General features: G+C 55.4%; 1 protein-coding gene across 1 annotated transcript in view; it reads left to right on the top strand.

Annotated features, from left to right (window-relative positions):
• Positions 1–14,492, top strand: part of EFCC1 (EF-hand and coiled-coil domain containing 1) — a 33,128-nt gene extending 18,636 nt beyond the window's left edge. Inside the window, exons 3-8 of the mRNA XM_060161035.1 lie at positions 4,644–4,801; positions 7,092–7,260; positions 8,372–8,513; positions 10,299–10,439; positions 12,591–12,660; positions 13,463–14,492. Of these exons, the coding sequence (XP_060017018.1) occupies positions 4,644–4,801; positions 7,092–7,260; positions 8,372–8,513; positions 10,299–10,439; positions 12,591–12,660; positions 13,463–13,599 (817 nt within the window). The 3' untranslated portion in view covers positions 13,600–14,492. The remainder of the gene's footprint in view (positions 1–4,643; positions 4,802–7,091; positions 7,261–8,371; positions 8,514–10,298; positions 10,440–12,590; positions 12,661–13,462) is intronic.
• Positions 14,493–17,180: the final 2,688 nt, after the last annotated feature.

Genomic DNA, 17,180 nt, shown 5'->3' with positions numbered 1-17,180 from the left:
CCATGCCCAGGCGGCATCAGCAGCCGTGAGCTGGAGGGCTGGGCCGAGTCAGACCGTGAAGGACCCTCGAGGTTGTGTTAAGGACACTGGCGTTCTTTCTCTTGGCCACAGAGAGCCACTGAAGCATTTCGCAGGGAAGATGGACGGGGTCAGAGCTGACCTCTGCTCCCTTTGGCAGCCAGAGTAGAGTGGGGACTGGAGTGCAGAAGTGGAGGTGGGCAGGGGGACTTCTCGCCACCTGTGGGACCCTCTTGAACAAAATATATCCCTTCCTCCTCCGATCTTAGCTTCATCACTTGCGGAAACTAGCTTGGGGAACGGCTGGAATATGGGGGGATCTGGACCTGTCCGGTCAGCCATGGGAAGACACAGAAGGCTTTGGAGCAGGGTCAGAGCTGTTTTCCAGAAAATGGCCGTGACAGCAAGTGCTGATGGCCTGGGGGTGGGTGGAAAGAGACACATACTTATCAGGTTACAGGGTCCTCTCTGTGACTTTGGGGCTGGAGCATTCAAAGAAGCTAGAGCTGCAAGTCAGGGGGGCACCACAGGTGACCTCCACCTGCCCCCATGTCACCGCATCTCCCCAGAGCCAACCCCAGGGATCTCATTCTTATGGGAAACCCTCATTAAACCACTGGGCCCTGTGGTCCAGTCCCAGGGCCAAGAGCTGTCAGATTTCTAAGGCCAGACTATTGCAACAAAGCCTTTCACAAACTACTGCAGTGAGGGTTTGCAGTCGGTCAATCAAGAAATATTACACAGACGTGTCCTCTTAGTCTGAACCACTCTCAGGTGGCCTCTTGCAGGTCAAAAGCAGGAAGTCAGCAATTCCATCTGGGTCAGCCTAACACATGCTTCCACCACCTGTAGTATGAAGCTCAGTGGGGCCTGTGATGCAGGGAGTGGGCCGTGGGCAGGTCGGGCTGGGCAGGGCGTGGACCCGGGTCCGCATCACCGTCCTGCCCCCAACACCTCTGTGACATAATCTTTTCGTCCTCTGAGAAACAGCAACCTCAGAGCCCAGGGATGAGGGTTGCCCGGAATAGCACACCAAGGCCCAGCCCAGAGCAGGGTGCCAGGTCAGGGCCAGCTCCCCCGTTCTCTGGTCTGCTCTGCGAGCCCGCTACCCTGGCCCTGCTGCCCCCGTCTGTCCCCAAACACCTGCTACCTCTCTTCTTCCGCCCAGGCCTCTTTCATGCTGCTCAACCCCAGGTCCTGCCTCCTTCAGGCTGCCCGCCCCGCCCTGCAGACCCACGCCCTCCTTGTCTGGGGGAGGTCCAGCCCTGCGTCCAGCGGGCACGGACCTGAAGAATGAGGGCTGTCTCTGCTCTCCCTGCCTGATGGTCCCATGTCTCCACCCAGAGGACCACTGAGGGCAGGGACTGCGCCCCTCTCCCCGCCCACCCCCGCCTGCACGGACCCAGGCACTGTAGGCGCCACAGAATAGCATCTATACTGCAACCCTCCGCCCAGCACCGTTGCTGCGGCCCCCCCGGACTAGGCCCTGCGTATGACCTCCAGGTGGCCAAACCCAACGGACACTGTTTGAGTGGCCAAGTGGGTGACGGCGCTTTACACGGGGACGGGAGGAGCAGGAGAGGCAGACGGAGTAAGACAAGGAGGCGGTGGAGATGCCTGTGGGACATCCAGGTGGAGATGCCAAGGCAGCAGCTGTGCTGGGGCGCTCACTGGGAAACCAGATCTGAGAAGCCAGAGCTAGAGGCAGATTTGGAAGCCACTGGTGCTTGAAACCACAGCACGGCTGAGACCTTACAGAGGGAGCGCACACGAAGAAGGGAGGAGGTCCTCGGGTGGTGCCCGAGGGCCGCGGGGGTTAGGGGCCAGGATGAAGAGGAGGAAGTAGCAGAGCAGACAAGAAAGGGTGCAGGGGAGCTTGAGCGTCTCCCGGAAGCCGAGGGAAGGAGGCATCCAGCGAGGGAGCGATGTGGGGTCAGCCCTGCCTCTGCAGGCCCGGCAGTGTGGCGGTGCCGGGTGACAAGATGTGAGCAGAGCAGGCAGAGAAGCGGGTGGAGGAGCCACATGGTGTGAGGGTTGTTGTGTTTGTTTCAAGGTGGAGATATTACAGCTCATCTGTGTGACACGCGAACGATCCTGCAGATCGGCCCTTCAGAGAGAGGGGCAGCGATACAGGCCGTTAGAGACCAGTTGCTGGACGAGAGTAACACCCCACTCTGTTTCTCTGCAGCCCCGTTGCATTTGGAAAATTCCAGAGTGTGTCCTCATCCGTCCCACTCTCTGAACTCTGTCCTCGCTGGCTTCCTCTTCCCCACTTTGCTGCATGTGACCTGTGGTCACCTAACGAGGACAGCAGCTGGGCTGGGCCATTCCAAGCTTGCCTTGCAAGCTTCCGCTGCACCTGGTGGGGCCACTGAGGCGCGGGCCTGGAGACAGGGCCCTGAGTGTAAACCCAGCTCCTCCGCTTCCGAGCTGTGCGGCTTGAGGCAATTACTCTGGCAAAATGCGGGGGATGATGGTACCTACCTTGTGGGGTTGTTGTGAGGAAATGTTCAAAGCCCTAGAACAGTGCCTGGCACCGAGCGAGCATGCTGAAAGATTTACTGTTGTGTTGACGCAGGAAGTCGCTCTCGGACGCGGCTTCTGAGACTCCAGTGGCTGAGGGGATGCAGGGAGGGGAGGCCCAGCCTCTGCTAGGAAACTTTGAATAAGGGCTGTCCCCCCATCTCATTTTGCTTGTTGAAGCCCTTAAATAATTTAGGGAAAAAATTAATTCCTCACAGCGGGAAGACTTAGACATTGCCTAGTCTGACTCTATTCAAAATTCCACCCATGAAAGTCCCTTATCTGCTTACATACGTCCTCTGCCAGGAAGCTCACCACCTCCCAACGCAGCCCATTCCATTCGTGGTCAGCAGTCCTTGTGAGAAAGTTTTTCCTTTCAGGGAGCTGAAACTGCCTTCTTTTGACTCTCTCTCGTCTTTGCTCCCCCTCCCCCTTCATCCTGGTCAAGCACTGCCCTCTGGGCCCACATAAAGGCTACCTGCCTCCTCCCCTGAGTCTTGGAGACAGGGACCCTATACCCCTGTGTCTTCTCTTCTTTTGGCTGTGGTCTGAGCCTCTGGAATTGAGAGGGACTGTCACCTGCCCAAGTAGACCTCAAATGATATGATCTAAGCTCTAATCACACGGTTTCTCTTTGAACCAAGAATCCCCATCCAGGGGGGTCTCACACTGATTACTGCCAAGCACCTTCCCATTCTCGGCTTGCACTGGGGGAGCCTGAAAGCAGGACTTTGTCAGTCAGAGTTACCGGCTCATAAAACACAAAAGGTTAGGGCTTCCCTGGTGGCGCAGTGGTTGAGAGTCCGCCTGCCGATGCAGGGGACACGGGTTCGTGGCCCGGTCCGGGAAGATCCCATATGCCGCGGAGCGGCTGGGCCCGTGAGCCATGGCCGCTGAGCCTGCGCGTCCGGAGCCTGTGCTCCGCAACGGGAGAGGCCACAGCAGTGAGAGGCCCGCGTACCACAAAAAAAAAAAAAAACACACACACAGAAGGTTAGGCTTAGCTCTAGCTTCAGGCAGAGCCTGATCCAGCAACTCTAATAATGTTACCAAGGATCCGTTCTTATTGCCGTCATTGTTAGGCTCTATCCGTAGCCCCCAGCATCTCCAGGTGGCCCCCTAAGAGTCACAGGTGGCTGTCACATCTCCCCACAGCACACCTGCTCGGTCAGGGAGAGGCTGCCTCTGTTTCGGGGAAATTCCCCAAGCCTACAGCTCCTTGCATCTCATTGGCTATACCTGTGCAGCCCTTAGCCAATCATGGTGGCTGGGGGTGGGATTACGCTGATTTGTGTACTACGCCCTCCTCTGTGCAGGTGAGCAGCCTGTGGCTGGGGGTGGGGACAATCGGGGAGCTGTCACCCCTGGGGAAGGGGTGCTGGATGGCCCCAAGCGGCGGATGGCTCACCCTGGGCCTCATGTACAACCTTGCAGACCCCCACTTGTTTGGCTCAGCAGGTGGTCCTCTGGGTGGTGAGTTCACCTGACCAACCCTGTGCGCCCACACCTGTTCAGGCTCTCTGTAGTGCCTTCTCCCCGTGTCCCAGTTACTCCGGGACAGCTGCTGTGTTTACCCCTGACCGGCACGTGGCCAGAGGAGCTCCTGGACAAGCTAATGGCTTCCGGGTCCCTGCCCTCTCACAGAGGCCCGACCACAAGAACCCAATCAGAGCCGGGAGGACCTCAGAGGCATCGGCTCCAGTGACCCACCTGCAAAATGGAGCCCAAGTCCCACTGCCAGTTCCTGTTGGCAGCGCTGGGGTCGGAATCAAGGACCCCTCTCAGCCCTCCCGGATGCAGACGCTCCTCAGAAGATTTTGCCTTTAGTCCCATTGGCTAAAATGCAGTTACAAGCCTACATCTTAGCTACAAGGGAGGCTGGGTGAATATCCCCCATAGAAGGCTGACTCGGCCATACTGGCCACTGGGTAGGGAGCCAATGGGGTCAGCCACGGAGACCACACAGGGGCTTCTGCAGGCATATCACAGCTTAGCTGTGCAGAGCAGGGAGTGGGGAAGGGCGGGCCCATACCCCACGCTCTCCCGCAGGAAACTGGCTGAGCCCCCTCCCTCCCAACACCTGTGTCTTCCCACACCCACAGGTCGGAGGACAGCCACCTCCCAACCTCACCACGAGCCAGCCCAGAGCCACAAGCCAAGAGTGGTGAACCTGAGGATGGTGGGACCAGAGGCCCAGACCTCCCTCCAGAGGGAGCCTGGGGCTCCGACAGCAGCTCGGGGAGCAGACCCCTGCACAAAGGTTTGTCCCGCACACCCACGCTTGCTGCCAGCTCACGACTGACCAGGCTGTGCCCCAGCCCTCCTCCCAGGGTCCTGTCTGAGCTGATGCTGCAATCTGGTCTCCAGACAGAACCCCATCCCCTACCTGCTGAGGCTGGGCGTCCGCAGCCCCCAGCCCCCAGCCCCCCCTACACCCGGGCCTGAGAGCAGACACCCAGTGGGGGAGGTTGGGATCCAGGGAGGCAGGTTCTGGCTCAGCATGGGAGAATATGTCTCTTGTCAATCCCGTGTAGGGGTGGGTCGGGCCAGGGAGCTGGGGTGGAGTAATCTCCCCATCCTAAGAGGTGTGTAAGTAGGGCTGGACGGTCACCCCTCAAGAAGAGCACAAAGAGGCCCATCATCTTAATGAACCTGGGTCTGGTGGCTGTGGAGCATCAGGAGGAAAGGAGAGAAAAGCTGTCTGAGCCAGTAGGGCTCTTCCAGCTCAGCTGCAGGTAGGAGTGGACAGGCTGCTGGGTGCCATCCCTCCCACCCGACGTCAGAGCCCCCACTGCCCCTGCCTCGGGCACCGGGACGACTGTGACAATAATGACACCACACACACAGACACACACACACACACACACACACACACACACACACACACACACACACACCATCATCATCATCATCATCATCAGGAAATTCCCACAACGAAAAACAAATGATCAATATTGGAAACACACATGATCAAAAAGTCATGGACCAGTCACCTCAACCCTGTTCTCTTGGGTCTGGGACACTTTTTTGAGACAAAACAGAACGGCCCTGAGCCCACCCAGCTGGGTGCCCAAAATCAGGACACCTGAGCCAGTGGTTCCCAAACTTGCCAGCCGGCCAGGATCACCCAGGAGCCTCATGAAATGCAGGTGCCCAGGGACTTCCCTGGTGGTGCAGTGGTTAAGAATTCGCCTGCCAATGCAGGGGACACGGGTTCGAGCCCTAGCCCGGGAAGATCCCACATGCCGCGGAGCAACTAAGGCCGTGTGTCACAACTACTGAGCCTTTGCTCTAGAGCCCGTGTGTCACAACTACTGAAGCTCGTGCGCCTAGAGCCCGTGCTCCGCAACAAGAGAAGCCACCGCAATGAGAAGCCCGTGCACCGCGACGAAGAGTAGCCCCCGCTCGCTGCAACTAAAGAAAGCCCGCGTGCAGCAACGAAGACCCAATGCAGCCAAAAATTAAAAATAAATAAATAAATTTGTTTAAAAAAAAGAAAGAAAGAAATACAGGCGTCGAGGCCCACCCCCAAGCTGCTGAGCGTGATGCTCTGGGGGCGGGAAGGTGGAGGATTCCACGGCCGTGCCAGTCAGGACACTGTCCGGGAGTGTCAGGCCATTCGGCCTCAACTGGCTCTAGCTAAAGGGAACTTGCTGCTTCACAGAATTCACTTAAAGGCCCAAGAGTGTCTGCAGACCCCATCCCTCCCGGCCTCACCTGCCGTCCTGTGCATGGGCTCCCGTCACACTGACAAGGCGGCCCCCAGCAGCTCAGACCCACGCCCTCCAGACCCCAGGCTGGAGGAACAGCGGTGTCACCCTTCTCTGGAAGTTTGAGTCAAGTTTTGGCCCGACTCTCCCTGGCTACGCTGGATCCCTGGCCCTGCCTGCACCAGTCATGTGGCTGGGTGGTCTGCGCTCTGACCGGCCAGGCTGGACTCACATGTCCCCCGAGCCAGGGTGGAGTGGAGGTGCCCCCGGAGACGGGGCCTGACGCGGGGCAGCCGGACCCCAGGCGGGCATGACACAGCCCGGGGTTTCTGACGCTCATTCCGGCTGGAGCGCACCAGGAGGCATGGCCACGTCGGGGATCACATCGAGTCACACGTGTGACACCCCTCCCTGCACATCCCTGGGCGTTGGAGGAATGAGGTCCCTGAGAGTTGAAGATCGGTTCACTGGGTGCCCGTGCCCTGCAGAGCCCCGGCCCAGCCCGAGAGAGGGTCTTGGCCCCCTTGGCTGGGATCACCATGTCCTCAGTGGGAAATAACACGCCCGTTGAGGGCACAGATGGGCCCCGGCTTCTCAGCAGAGAAGAGAGGAAGGCTCCTCGCTCCCAGTGTCCCCGTGTGAAACCCAGGGAGGGGGTCCCGGGCCAGGCACACGGGAGGGGGCCGCACGGCACAGCCCAAGGGGGTGGGAGAGCCACTATCTCAACGCGGAGGCGGTGAGGGACCGGCAGGGGAGATGGCACCAGGGCCTCTCTCCCCTCCCCCCTGCACCCCCCCCGGAGAGCTGCCTGCTTCCCCTCCCTCTGTCCCTTATCTGCAGCCCGTGCTTCTCCAGCAGTGGACGAGCAGCTGTTCCGCTCGGTCGAGGGCCAGGCCGCCTCTGACGAGGAGGACGACAGTGAGAAGTGGCAGCAGGAGCAGGGGCCACCGGCTGAGGTCAAGGCCCTGCTGGCCGGCCTCTCCAGCTGCGGGCGTGGGTGCGTGTGCCGGTGAGGACGCCCAGGACTGGGCACCAGGGGCACCGGGCTCTCACAGTCGTCCTGGAAGCACAGGGCGGCCCCTCCGTGCAGTGACAGACCCTGAACGTGGGAGGCTGACCCCCCCGATTCACGTCCAGGCTGGGTCACCTCCATGCCCTCTGACGCTCTGTCCCGTCATCTGTTGGGGGAGGGGAGAAGACGGCGCCCGGCATGCGTGAGGGTGAAATGAGATGAGCCAAGGCACAGTTCCTGGTGGTTTAATCCCCACTGACTCTCACTCCCTTGGCCGCGGTCCCAGGACCTGCCCCGAAGCTCTAGTGGGACCCTCAACACATCAGTCCCTTTCCTAACCCACTGCTCCCGACACCTGGGGCGCCTCGGCCAAGTCGCCCAACTTCTGAGCCTCAGTCTTCCTGTCTCTCAGATGGGACAGTAACACCTGTCTGACAGAGGTTTTGTGAGGATTCTCCATCGAGGATGTAAAATGCCCCACGGGTACCCGATCCCAGCAGGTACTCCACTGGGGGGGCGGCCTTGACTTTTTAAATGATATTGTAAGGTTCCGTTGATTTTCCAGGGTCGTTGTTATCACCAACCCTTTAAGTCAACAAACATATACTAAGCACCTACTCTGTGCCAAACAAATTTGGGGGCATCAGGAAAACAGCATTAACCAAGACAGGCCCTCCGCCCTGGAGCCTCTGTTCCAGTGAGTGGTGACAGGTGTGAGGGAGAGGCGGGGCAGGGGAGGGCCTCTGAGCCGGTGCTGTTTGAGCAGAGCCCTGAAGGAAATGAGGGAAAAGCATTCCAGGCAGAGGGAACAGCAAGTGCAAAGGCCCAGAGGCATGCAGGAGGGGCCATAAGGAGCCTGCGGTGGCTGGAGTAGAATGAGTGAAGGTGGGTGGGAGGGAGGTCGGGAGGTCACGGGGCAGAGGGGGCGAGGCCTCTGGCTTTTGCTCTGATGAGATAAGGGGCCGCGGGGGTGGGTGAGCAGGGGGTGCCATAGCCCCGCTCAGCTTTCAGGGGAGACAGACTTGGTAATAACACGCCCCCCCACCCCCAGGCTGGAGCAGACTTTGGAAAGCAGCTCCCTCAGTGCTGGGACTCTCCTCCGCTGCAGGTGTGATGACCAGACGGCCAAGAACCTCGTGACCTACTTCACCCACTTTGGCAGTGCCGACCATGCCCATGCCCTGGGGGAGCTGGAGCAGCTGGGGACCCAGGGCTGCAGTGGGAAGACCCCGGGGACACCAGGGGAGGAGGTCAGCTGAGTCCCACAGGCTGAGAGCTGGAGCAATGCTAGAGTCTCTCACAGGCGGAACTGAGGGACCTCAGCCAAGTGCTGTGCCCCATTTCCAGAGGCACAAACCGAGACTCAGAGAGAAGATGATTTAGGTCTGATGAAGAATATTCTGGTTGCAAGCTAAAGGATACATCTCAGATCAGCTCGAGTGAAAAACAGGAAGTTATTAGAATACGGAGCTGGGAGAACAGCTTCCAAAGAACAGCTAAGACGAGCTTCAGGCGCTTCAGCTCCCTAAGATGGGTGCAGGGACTCAGACCGCCTCCACCTATCTGCTCTGTATTTTTCTGGGTGCTGACCTCACTTTCCCCTACTTCAGAGGGGCCTGCTCCATGTGGCGGGGGAAGGGAAGGTAGGACCACAGGCAGCTCTAGGCTCCCGTCAGCCCACTGAAGAAACCCCGGGGGAACAATAATAGCCCAGTACATTAAACCTCAGGGAAGAGCTCCAATGGTCCGGGCTCAGTCATGCGTCCGTGCCAGGGCTAACCCGCGTGGTAGGCGGGCAGGGTCCCATGATTGGCAGCTCCATCAAAGTCAGATGAAATGGACGAGGGACACTTCCCTCAAGGAAAGTTAGTGAGTTTGTTGTGGAGGAGAAGGGTGGCGCCGGGCAACACCAAGAGAGGTGTCTCCATCTCAACAAGACCACTTAGCATGTTTTTTCTCGTCTGTCTACACCATGGCAACTTCCCTGTTCCATAGTAATCAAGCATGGAATGCCATGGAAAGTTATTATTTCCCTGAGCCCTCTAGCACAATGCACTTTTGCAAACTGATTTTGATAAAAGCGTTTTATATTTATATGCCTGAAATTCTAAATCCATACTGCTTTGTTTTCTTTTGTTTTTTAAACGTATCTGTGATCTGATACAGTTCCAAAGGGCATAGCGACCACTCCTTTCTAATTAAATCTCAAACAGGCGTCTGGAGAGCTCAGTTACTGACTATGTTCCCAGGCCTCCTCTCTCCTGCCCGAAGCTGAGCGTCCAATGGCACCACGCCTTCAGCTGCTTCTCTTTCCCTCCATCGGTGCTAAGAGAGGGGGCTGCCTCACTCCTGCCATCCCTGCTTTGGAAGGCAGGTGGCCATGCAACATTTTGCGACCTCCCACCATCCACCCTCTAGTATTTTGATGGGATCAACGGCGTCAGTGCGCCCTGGCCAGCGGTGGGCCAGTGACTGTGGCTGGCCCAGTGGGGCCCCTCTCCTGGGGCTCTCTGTCCCGAGTGAGGGGGGGCGGGGGGAATGGCTGGAGAGTGTTCTCAGCTGCAGCACCCGGACAAGAGGCTCGACATGTTTCTGCTGCCTCATCCTGAGGTTCTCCAGCTTCCAGTCCCTTCTGGGAACAAGGCACTAGCCTGCCAGTGAATTCCCTTTCTGTTCAAACTAGCCAGATCGGTTTGTTGCTTGCAGCCAAAAAACTTTAAAAAGTAAAAGCAGATGGATAGAGAAGAGAAGGGAGGATGGAGTCCTTCCACCAGAAAAGGAGGGATGTGTATTCTTACATCAGCCTGACTCACTGTGTGGCCTCAGCCCCGGCATTCAGCTTCTCTGGGCCTCGCTGCCGTCCCTGGGGAGACAGTGGGGCTTCTATGTGCCTGGCCACCTGGCAGGCTTGGGGGGCCAGATGAGACGACCTCTGTGAAAGGGTCAAGGCAGGCCATGGGCCCCGCCTGGGGACGGTGCTGTGAGTACGGGGCAGAGGGCAGCAGGGCGGGCGCTGAGCCGGTTGGTCCCCACAGGCAGAGCTGCAGCAGAAGGTGGACGAGAATGAGCACCTGAGGCTGGAGCTGCAGATGGTGGAGGCAGAGAGGGTGCGGCTGTCCCTGCTGGAGGAGAAGCTGGAGGACGTGCTGCGGCTCCTGCAGAGGCTCCGGGACCTGGTAGGCTCACGGGAGCTAGCACAGCCAGGGCAGGGGAGGAGCTTGCGGTGCGGGGCTGGGGAGCCCAGCCTGTGTCGGGGACTGGCTCTGAGCTTTCCCTACGTAGGCAGGTGTCATCTGTACTTCCAGATGTAGAAAGAGCTCAGGGAAGCTAATCCAAAAAAAGGGGAGGCTCTCTAATTCATTTTATGAAGCTAATATAACTTTGATCTCAAAACCAGAGGACAATAAATACAATAAGAAAGGAAAATGATAAGCTAATGTCATATTTAAATATGGATGCAAAAATATTAAATGGCATATTAGTAAACCAAATCTGGCAGTGTTTAAAGAAATGCGATATGACTAAATTGGATTTATCCCAGGAATTCAGGATGATTCAAGATCAAACATCTATTAACACAGTACAGCACACTGCAGATTAAAAGGAGAAAAACCACGTGTTCATCTCAATAGATGAACAGTCAGTAACAGCTCCTCTTATTATAAAACCTCTTGGCAAGTTAAGAACAGGAGGGATCGTCCTTAATCAGATTAGGAGTCTCAGCCAACTACCTCTCACAAACCTCACGCTTATTAGTGAAATGTTAGAAGGAATCCTTCTAAAAATCAGAATCAAGACAAGCATGCCTGTCATCACTGCTTGTGCCACGTAGAGGTTCCAGCCAATGCAGTAGCACAAGAAAAAGAAAGGATGTGGGCTTCCCTGGGGGCGCAGGGGTTAAGAATCCGCCTGCCGATGCAGGGGCCACGGGTTCGAGGCCTAGTCTGGGAAGATCCCACATGCCGCGGAGCAACTAAGCCCGTGCGCCACAACTACTGAGACTGCAAGCCACAACTACTAAGCCCACATGCTGCAATTACTGAAGCCCATGCACCTAGAGCCCGCTCACCACAACTAGAGAAAACCCGCACAAAGCAACGAAGACCCGACGCAGCCATAAATAAATAAATAAATAAATAAATAAATAAATAAAAAGAAAAAGAAAGGATGTAAGGACTAGAAAGGAAGAAACAAAGTGATTAGTAATTATGTATCACATTTATCCACATAGAATACTGAAGAGAATCTAAAGGCAAAGTATTGTTATCCTTTGGCAAGGTGCCCAATTTTAAAAAAATCATAAGACAGAGATCAATATTTCTAAATAGCATCAGCAAACCATTTAAAAATTTTTCTTAAGAGACACAAACTTAGCCAGGATTGCACAGCCACTATGAGCTGGAAGTAGGATGTGAACACAGGTCTTCAGGGTTTGAAGTGGGCTCTGCGAGCGCTTCAGGCTGCCCAGGATGTAGGGCTACCGAGGCCCAGCCTGATGTGACACAGCCTGGGAGAGTGGCAAGTGGCAGCCCTGCACCTGTGGGCTGTGAGGGTAGTGGTTCCCAGCACAGCTCTGGGCCATGGAGCCTGCGGGCAAATGCTGGTTCTTCCATCTCCCAGCTGGGTGGCTTTGGGCAGATTTCTCACTTTCTCAGCACTGCTTTTTTAAAAAATTTTTTTTAAATTAATTAATTTATTTTTGGCTGTGTTGGGTCTTTGTTGCTGTGCGCGGGCTTTCTCTAGTTGCGGTGACCAGGGGCTACTCTTTGTTGTGGTGCACGGGCTTCTCATTGCGGTGGCTTCTTTAGTTGTGGAGCACGGGCTCTAGGCATGCAGGCTCAGTAGTTGTGGCTTGCGGGCTCTACAGCGCAGGCTCAGTAGTTGTGGCACACGGGCTTAGCTGCTCCGCGGCATGTGGGATCTTCACGGACCAGAGCTCGAACCCGTGTCCCCTGCATTGGCAGGTGGATTCTTAGCCACTTCGCCACCAGGGAAGTCCCCCAAATTGCTTTTTTCACTGCTTAAAATGAGAATAAAATAAGCTCTTTCAAGGATTAAAGGAGCTGACGCATCAAGAGGCTCTCTGTTCACAGTCGTTTCCCAAGTGCCTACTTGGGCACAAGGACAGTTATCTGTAAGCACGTGATCGCTGAAGAAATGGGTCCTGCGTGCTGCTCCATCACCCACCTAGAGTCTGGGCAGTGTGGCCACCCTAGGGGTGGGGGCCAGGGAGGGACCATGGGCAGGGGGACACTATCTGACACAGGGAGCCACACAGAAGCTCGAAAGGGCCACCAAGTGCCACCCGCCCTCCATTTCTTTTTAAGAACATATCGAAAAGAGCCCTGGGGAAGATTTTGCTGAGCACACTGGACGCTTGCAGGGACCCTGCACATGGTAGGTGAGCCCCCGACCCCATCTTCCAGAGCCTGGCTGCAGCTGGAGGGCATCCTGACCTAGCACCTCTGTCCTAAGTGTCTGGGCTGCAAAATGCCACCTCATTCCTGCCCTGCCCACCTGCAAAGGGTACATTCAGGAACAGGCTTCGGGAAGCTGAAGGTGCTCGTTGACAAGAGCAGGGAGCACACACCCCAGGGAAAAGGCCAAACAGAAGCCAGTGTGGCCAGACCCCAGGGGAGCCAGGCAGTTCCCTGTGGGCAGTTTAGACTCACCCACAGTCCTGGGCTTACTGCGGAGGAAGGGCTGTTATCATACCCATTCCACAGATGGGAAGACGGAGGCACAGAGAGGCCAAGGGCCAGCCGTGCCAAAACCTCAGGTCTCTCCCTTAAGTACTAGGCCACGTGGCCCCGTTGTTTAGACAAAGTTCAGGGCAGCAGAATTTCATCAGTGCCAGCTTGTGCCCAATGAAATCAGGAGGAGCAAGGCCGGCTCCTGCCTGACAGGGCCTCACAGGCTGGCAGGGAGACAGACGGCTGATGGGCATTTGCTCGCTGGCCTCACTGGGCACTGCTGGGCAGGGCTCAGGTATGTCCAGTGCCCTGAATGGTCCCTGGCACCAAGAAGGAGGTCAGAAACTGTGCATTAGAAGGTCCCTTCCCCAGGGTCCTCAGTGGGAGAGAAGCAAGAGGGGGGGACAGCTGAACAGGGCTGGGGTGGGCCCAGGGAGGCGGGGGAGCAGTTCTGTGGGCCAGAATGAGCAGACTGACCCGCCCTGCTGCCCACTCTTCCTTTTCAGAGGGGACGTCTGGCCCCTCAGCCATGCTGGATGCCCTGCACCGAGCTCTGGCTGGCTGTGAGCTCCTGCGTAGAGAGCCCTTGGCACCAGCCTCTGCAGCTCCAGCACTCAGCGACTCCCTCCTCATCTCCTGCTGAGGTTGCTAGCCCAGTCTGTGGGCCCCCTGGGCAGCCTGGCCACCATCAGACCAGCCTCGAGGAACAGCCTGGCCACATCCTCGGAACCCTGGAGGTGCAGGCTCCTTCTGAGACTGGCCCCAGTTCAGAGCCCGGCAGCCATCCCTTCCTTGGGTTCCTCCCAGATTCCCTAGCAGCCCCTGCATTCCTGCTGCCAGGGTCCACACTGCCCTAAGGTTGCTGGATCAGCCTGTACCTGCTGCAGTCTCCCCTGCCCTTGGAGTGGAGCTGTACACTCTTCTGCCCGGTCCAGTCCAGAATCTCTTCCCTGGGTTCCCAGGGTCTCCTCCCCTTCCTCCCCACAGCATGCCTGCTGCAGGGACTCTGTGTCCCCCGGTCCACCGGGGAAACTACTCATGCCTCAGGAATTGTGGAAGCCCAGGCAGGGCTGGGGGAACTCCAAGGCGGGCAGCGTGATCACTGCAGGCTTCCTGGTGGAGCTGGCCTTGAACTAGCTCTAGAAGAGGGATAGGATTTAGATAGGCAGAGAGGAGGGAAGGGCATTTCACGTGAGGTAACAGTGAGAGCAAAAGTGCGGTGCCAGAAAGGGCCCCCATTAGTACAGAACCCAGAGCCCCTCTTTCCTGAGCACACAGTAGGTACCAGGCCTCATGGGGTCACAGGAAGGAGGAGGACAAGCTGCCTGGCCTCATCTACCTTAACCTCTCATAGGAGAGAAAGATACGATGGCAAGTCGTGCAACGCGGGTGAAATCCGGGCTACCCTGAGGTAGAAGAGAGGGTTCTTAATTAAAACTGCCAACCCCAAAGCTATGTAAGAATGTGAAGGCATATGTGAATATACAAAAATTAGAATTTTTGTGTATACAAAAAACTCCACGAATAAAGTCAATTATCAAAGGTAATGGTTTGATAATTTTTTTTTTTATTTTTTATTTTTTATTTTTTGCGGTACGCGGGCCTCTCACTGCTGTGGCCTCTCCCCTCGCGGAGCACAGGCTCCGGACGCGCAGGCTCAGCGGCCATGGCTCACGGGCCCAGCCGCTCCACGGCATGTGGGATCTTCCAGGACCGGGGCACGAACCCATGTCCCCTGCATCAGCAGGCGGACTCTCAACCACTGCGACACCAGGGAAGCCCTGATAATATTTTTATTAAAAAAAAAGAAAAAAAGAAGAGAGAGTTCTGAGAGCTCAGCTGAGAGGGATCAGTTCGAGCCAAGGAGGATGAAGCACTACAGAGACGGTGGGACGAGGGCAGATGCCTGGCAGGGACGGGGCAGGTCAGGGGGCCCTTGATGACAGACGAGGGTTTAGGACTCCATCCCCCAGGCAATGGGGGCCTTGGAGGGTTCTGACCTGCCTCCCAGAGGGTGGAGCAGAGAGGAGGAGACAGGAGGCTGCAGGACTCTGGGAGCAAGGGGTTGCCAAGGGGCTGGAGCAGAGTCATCGGGACACAGAAGGGGAACCCTGGGGGAAGGAGATCAGGGGAGCCCGGGACCAGCAGGCACTCCTGGGCAGGAGCCACAGGGAGGGCTGAAGGACAATGCCCAGCCTTGTGTCTTGTACGAACCTCATCTCATTGGAGGCAAGTTTATAACGTGGACTAAGATGTAGAGGTGCCCAGAGAGGCTGGAGGAGCTACCCAGCGTCACACAGCAAATTAGCATCCAACACTGGACTGAGGCCTGTTTTCTAATCTCATATCTCACACAATTCCTACCACTTCCAGCTGTCTCTGGCTAGGAAACTCCAGGCTTGGGGTCTGGATTCGTTATGGTACAGGCTAAACCACCCTGATAAGAGAGATCCCAATATACTCTGGGTCAAACAGGATAGAACTCTCTCTCCTGTAACAGTCCAGTGGTCCTGGTTGACAGAGCAGCTCTGCTCCATGTAGTCACCCAGGGATCAAGGTTCCTTCCACTTTGTTGCTCTGCCTTACCCTAGGGTGTCATCCTCCTTTGCATGGTGGAAGCCAATTCACCAGCACTGCATCTGCCCTCCACAGGAAGGAGGGGAGAGGAAGGGAAGGGTCAGGCACTCTGGCTCACATCTCCTCTACTCTCATCCCATTGGCCATACCTAGCTGAAAGGGATGCTGGGAAATATCATCTGTAGCTGGGAAACCACGTATCCAGCTAATGCTAATATTATTAAAAGAAAAAAGGCAACCAACTGGACCAGGGCCAGCCACGCCCACCAGACCACCCACAGTAGTCAGCCTGACACAACAGAAGGACCTATGCAGTCCACATAGTGGGCACCCTATGGCATATAGCCTGGCTGGAGGAGAGTGCACTGCTGGGACACATAGGACATCTCCTACAAAAGGCTGCTTCTCCAAAGTTGGGTAATGTAACCAACCTACCAGATACATAGAAATAAAAATAGCAAATTAGGCAAAATGAGGTGACAGAGGAATGTGTTCCAAATGAAGGAATAACATAAAACCCCAGAAGAGTTAAGTGAAGCGGAGATAGGTAATCTCCCCAAGAAAGAATTCAGGGTAATGATCATAATCAAAGAACTCAGGAGAAGAATAGATGAACAGAGTGAGAAGTTAGAAGTTTTTAACAAAGAGTTAGAAAATATAAAGAACCACCAAACAGAGATGAAGAATACAATAAATGAAATGAAAAACATACAGTGGAAGGAATCAACCGTAGATCATATGATACAGAGGAACAGATCAGCGAATTGGAAGAGAGTAGTGGAAATCACTGAAGCTGAAGAGAAGAAAGAACAGAAATGAAAACGGTTTAAGAGACCTCTGGGATAACATCAAGTGTACTCACATTAGCATTATAGGGGTCCTAGAAGGAAAAGAGAAAGAAAAAGGGACAGAGAATTTATTTGAAGACACTGTAGCTGAAAACTTCCCTAACCTGGAAAAGGAAACAGACATTCAGGTCCAGGAATCACAGAGAATCCCAACAAGAGCAACCCCAAAAAGGACCACACCAAGACACATTCTAATTAAAATGGCAAAAATTAAAGATAAAGAGAGAACGTTAAAAACAGCAAGGAAAAGCAACAAGTTACACACAAGGGAACTCCCATAAGGCTATCAGCTGACTTGTCAGCAGAAACTCTGCAGGCCAGAAGGGAGTGGCACAATATATTTAAAGTGATGAAAGGGAAAAACCTACAACCAAGAATACTTTACCTGGCAAGACTCTCGTTCAGATTTGAGGGAGAGATCAAAAGTTTTACAGCACCACCCAACCAGCTTTACAAGAAATGTTCAAGAGACTTCTCTAAGCAAAAAAGAAGAGGCCACAACTATAAACATGAAAATTAGGAAAGGAAAAAACTCACTGGTAAAGCAAATACACACTCAAGGTAGTAAGCCAACCACATACAAAGCTAGTAGGAGGGTTAAAAGACAAAAGTAGTAAAATCTATATCCACAGTAAGCAGTTAAGGGATACACAAAAACACAGAAAATGGGATGTCAAAAATATCACAGTGGGAGTTCTCTGGTGGTCCAGTGGTTAAGACTCCGCGCTTCCAAGACAGGGGGCACAAGCTCCATCCCTGGTCAGGGCACTAAGATCCCACATGCCATGTAGCAAGGCCA

This window comes from Lagenorhynchus albirostris, chromosome 10 (genome assembly GCF_949774975.1).
Source record: "Lagenorhynchus albirostris chromosome 10, mLagAlb1.1, whole genome shotgun sequence".
Taxonomy (NCBI): domain Eukaryota; kingdom Metazoa; phylum Chordata; class Mammalia; order Artiodactyla; family Delphinidae; genus Lagenorhynchus; species Lagenorhynchus albirostris.
Note: the sequence above shows the minus strand (reverse complement) of the source record. Positions and strands in the feature narration are given on the sequence as shown.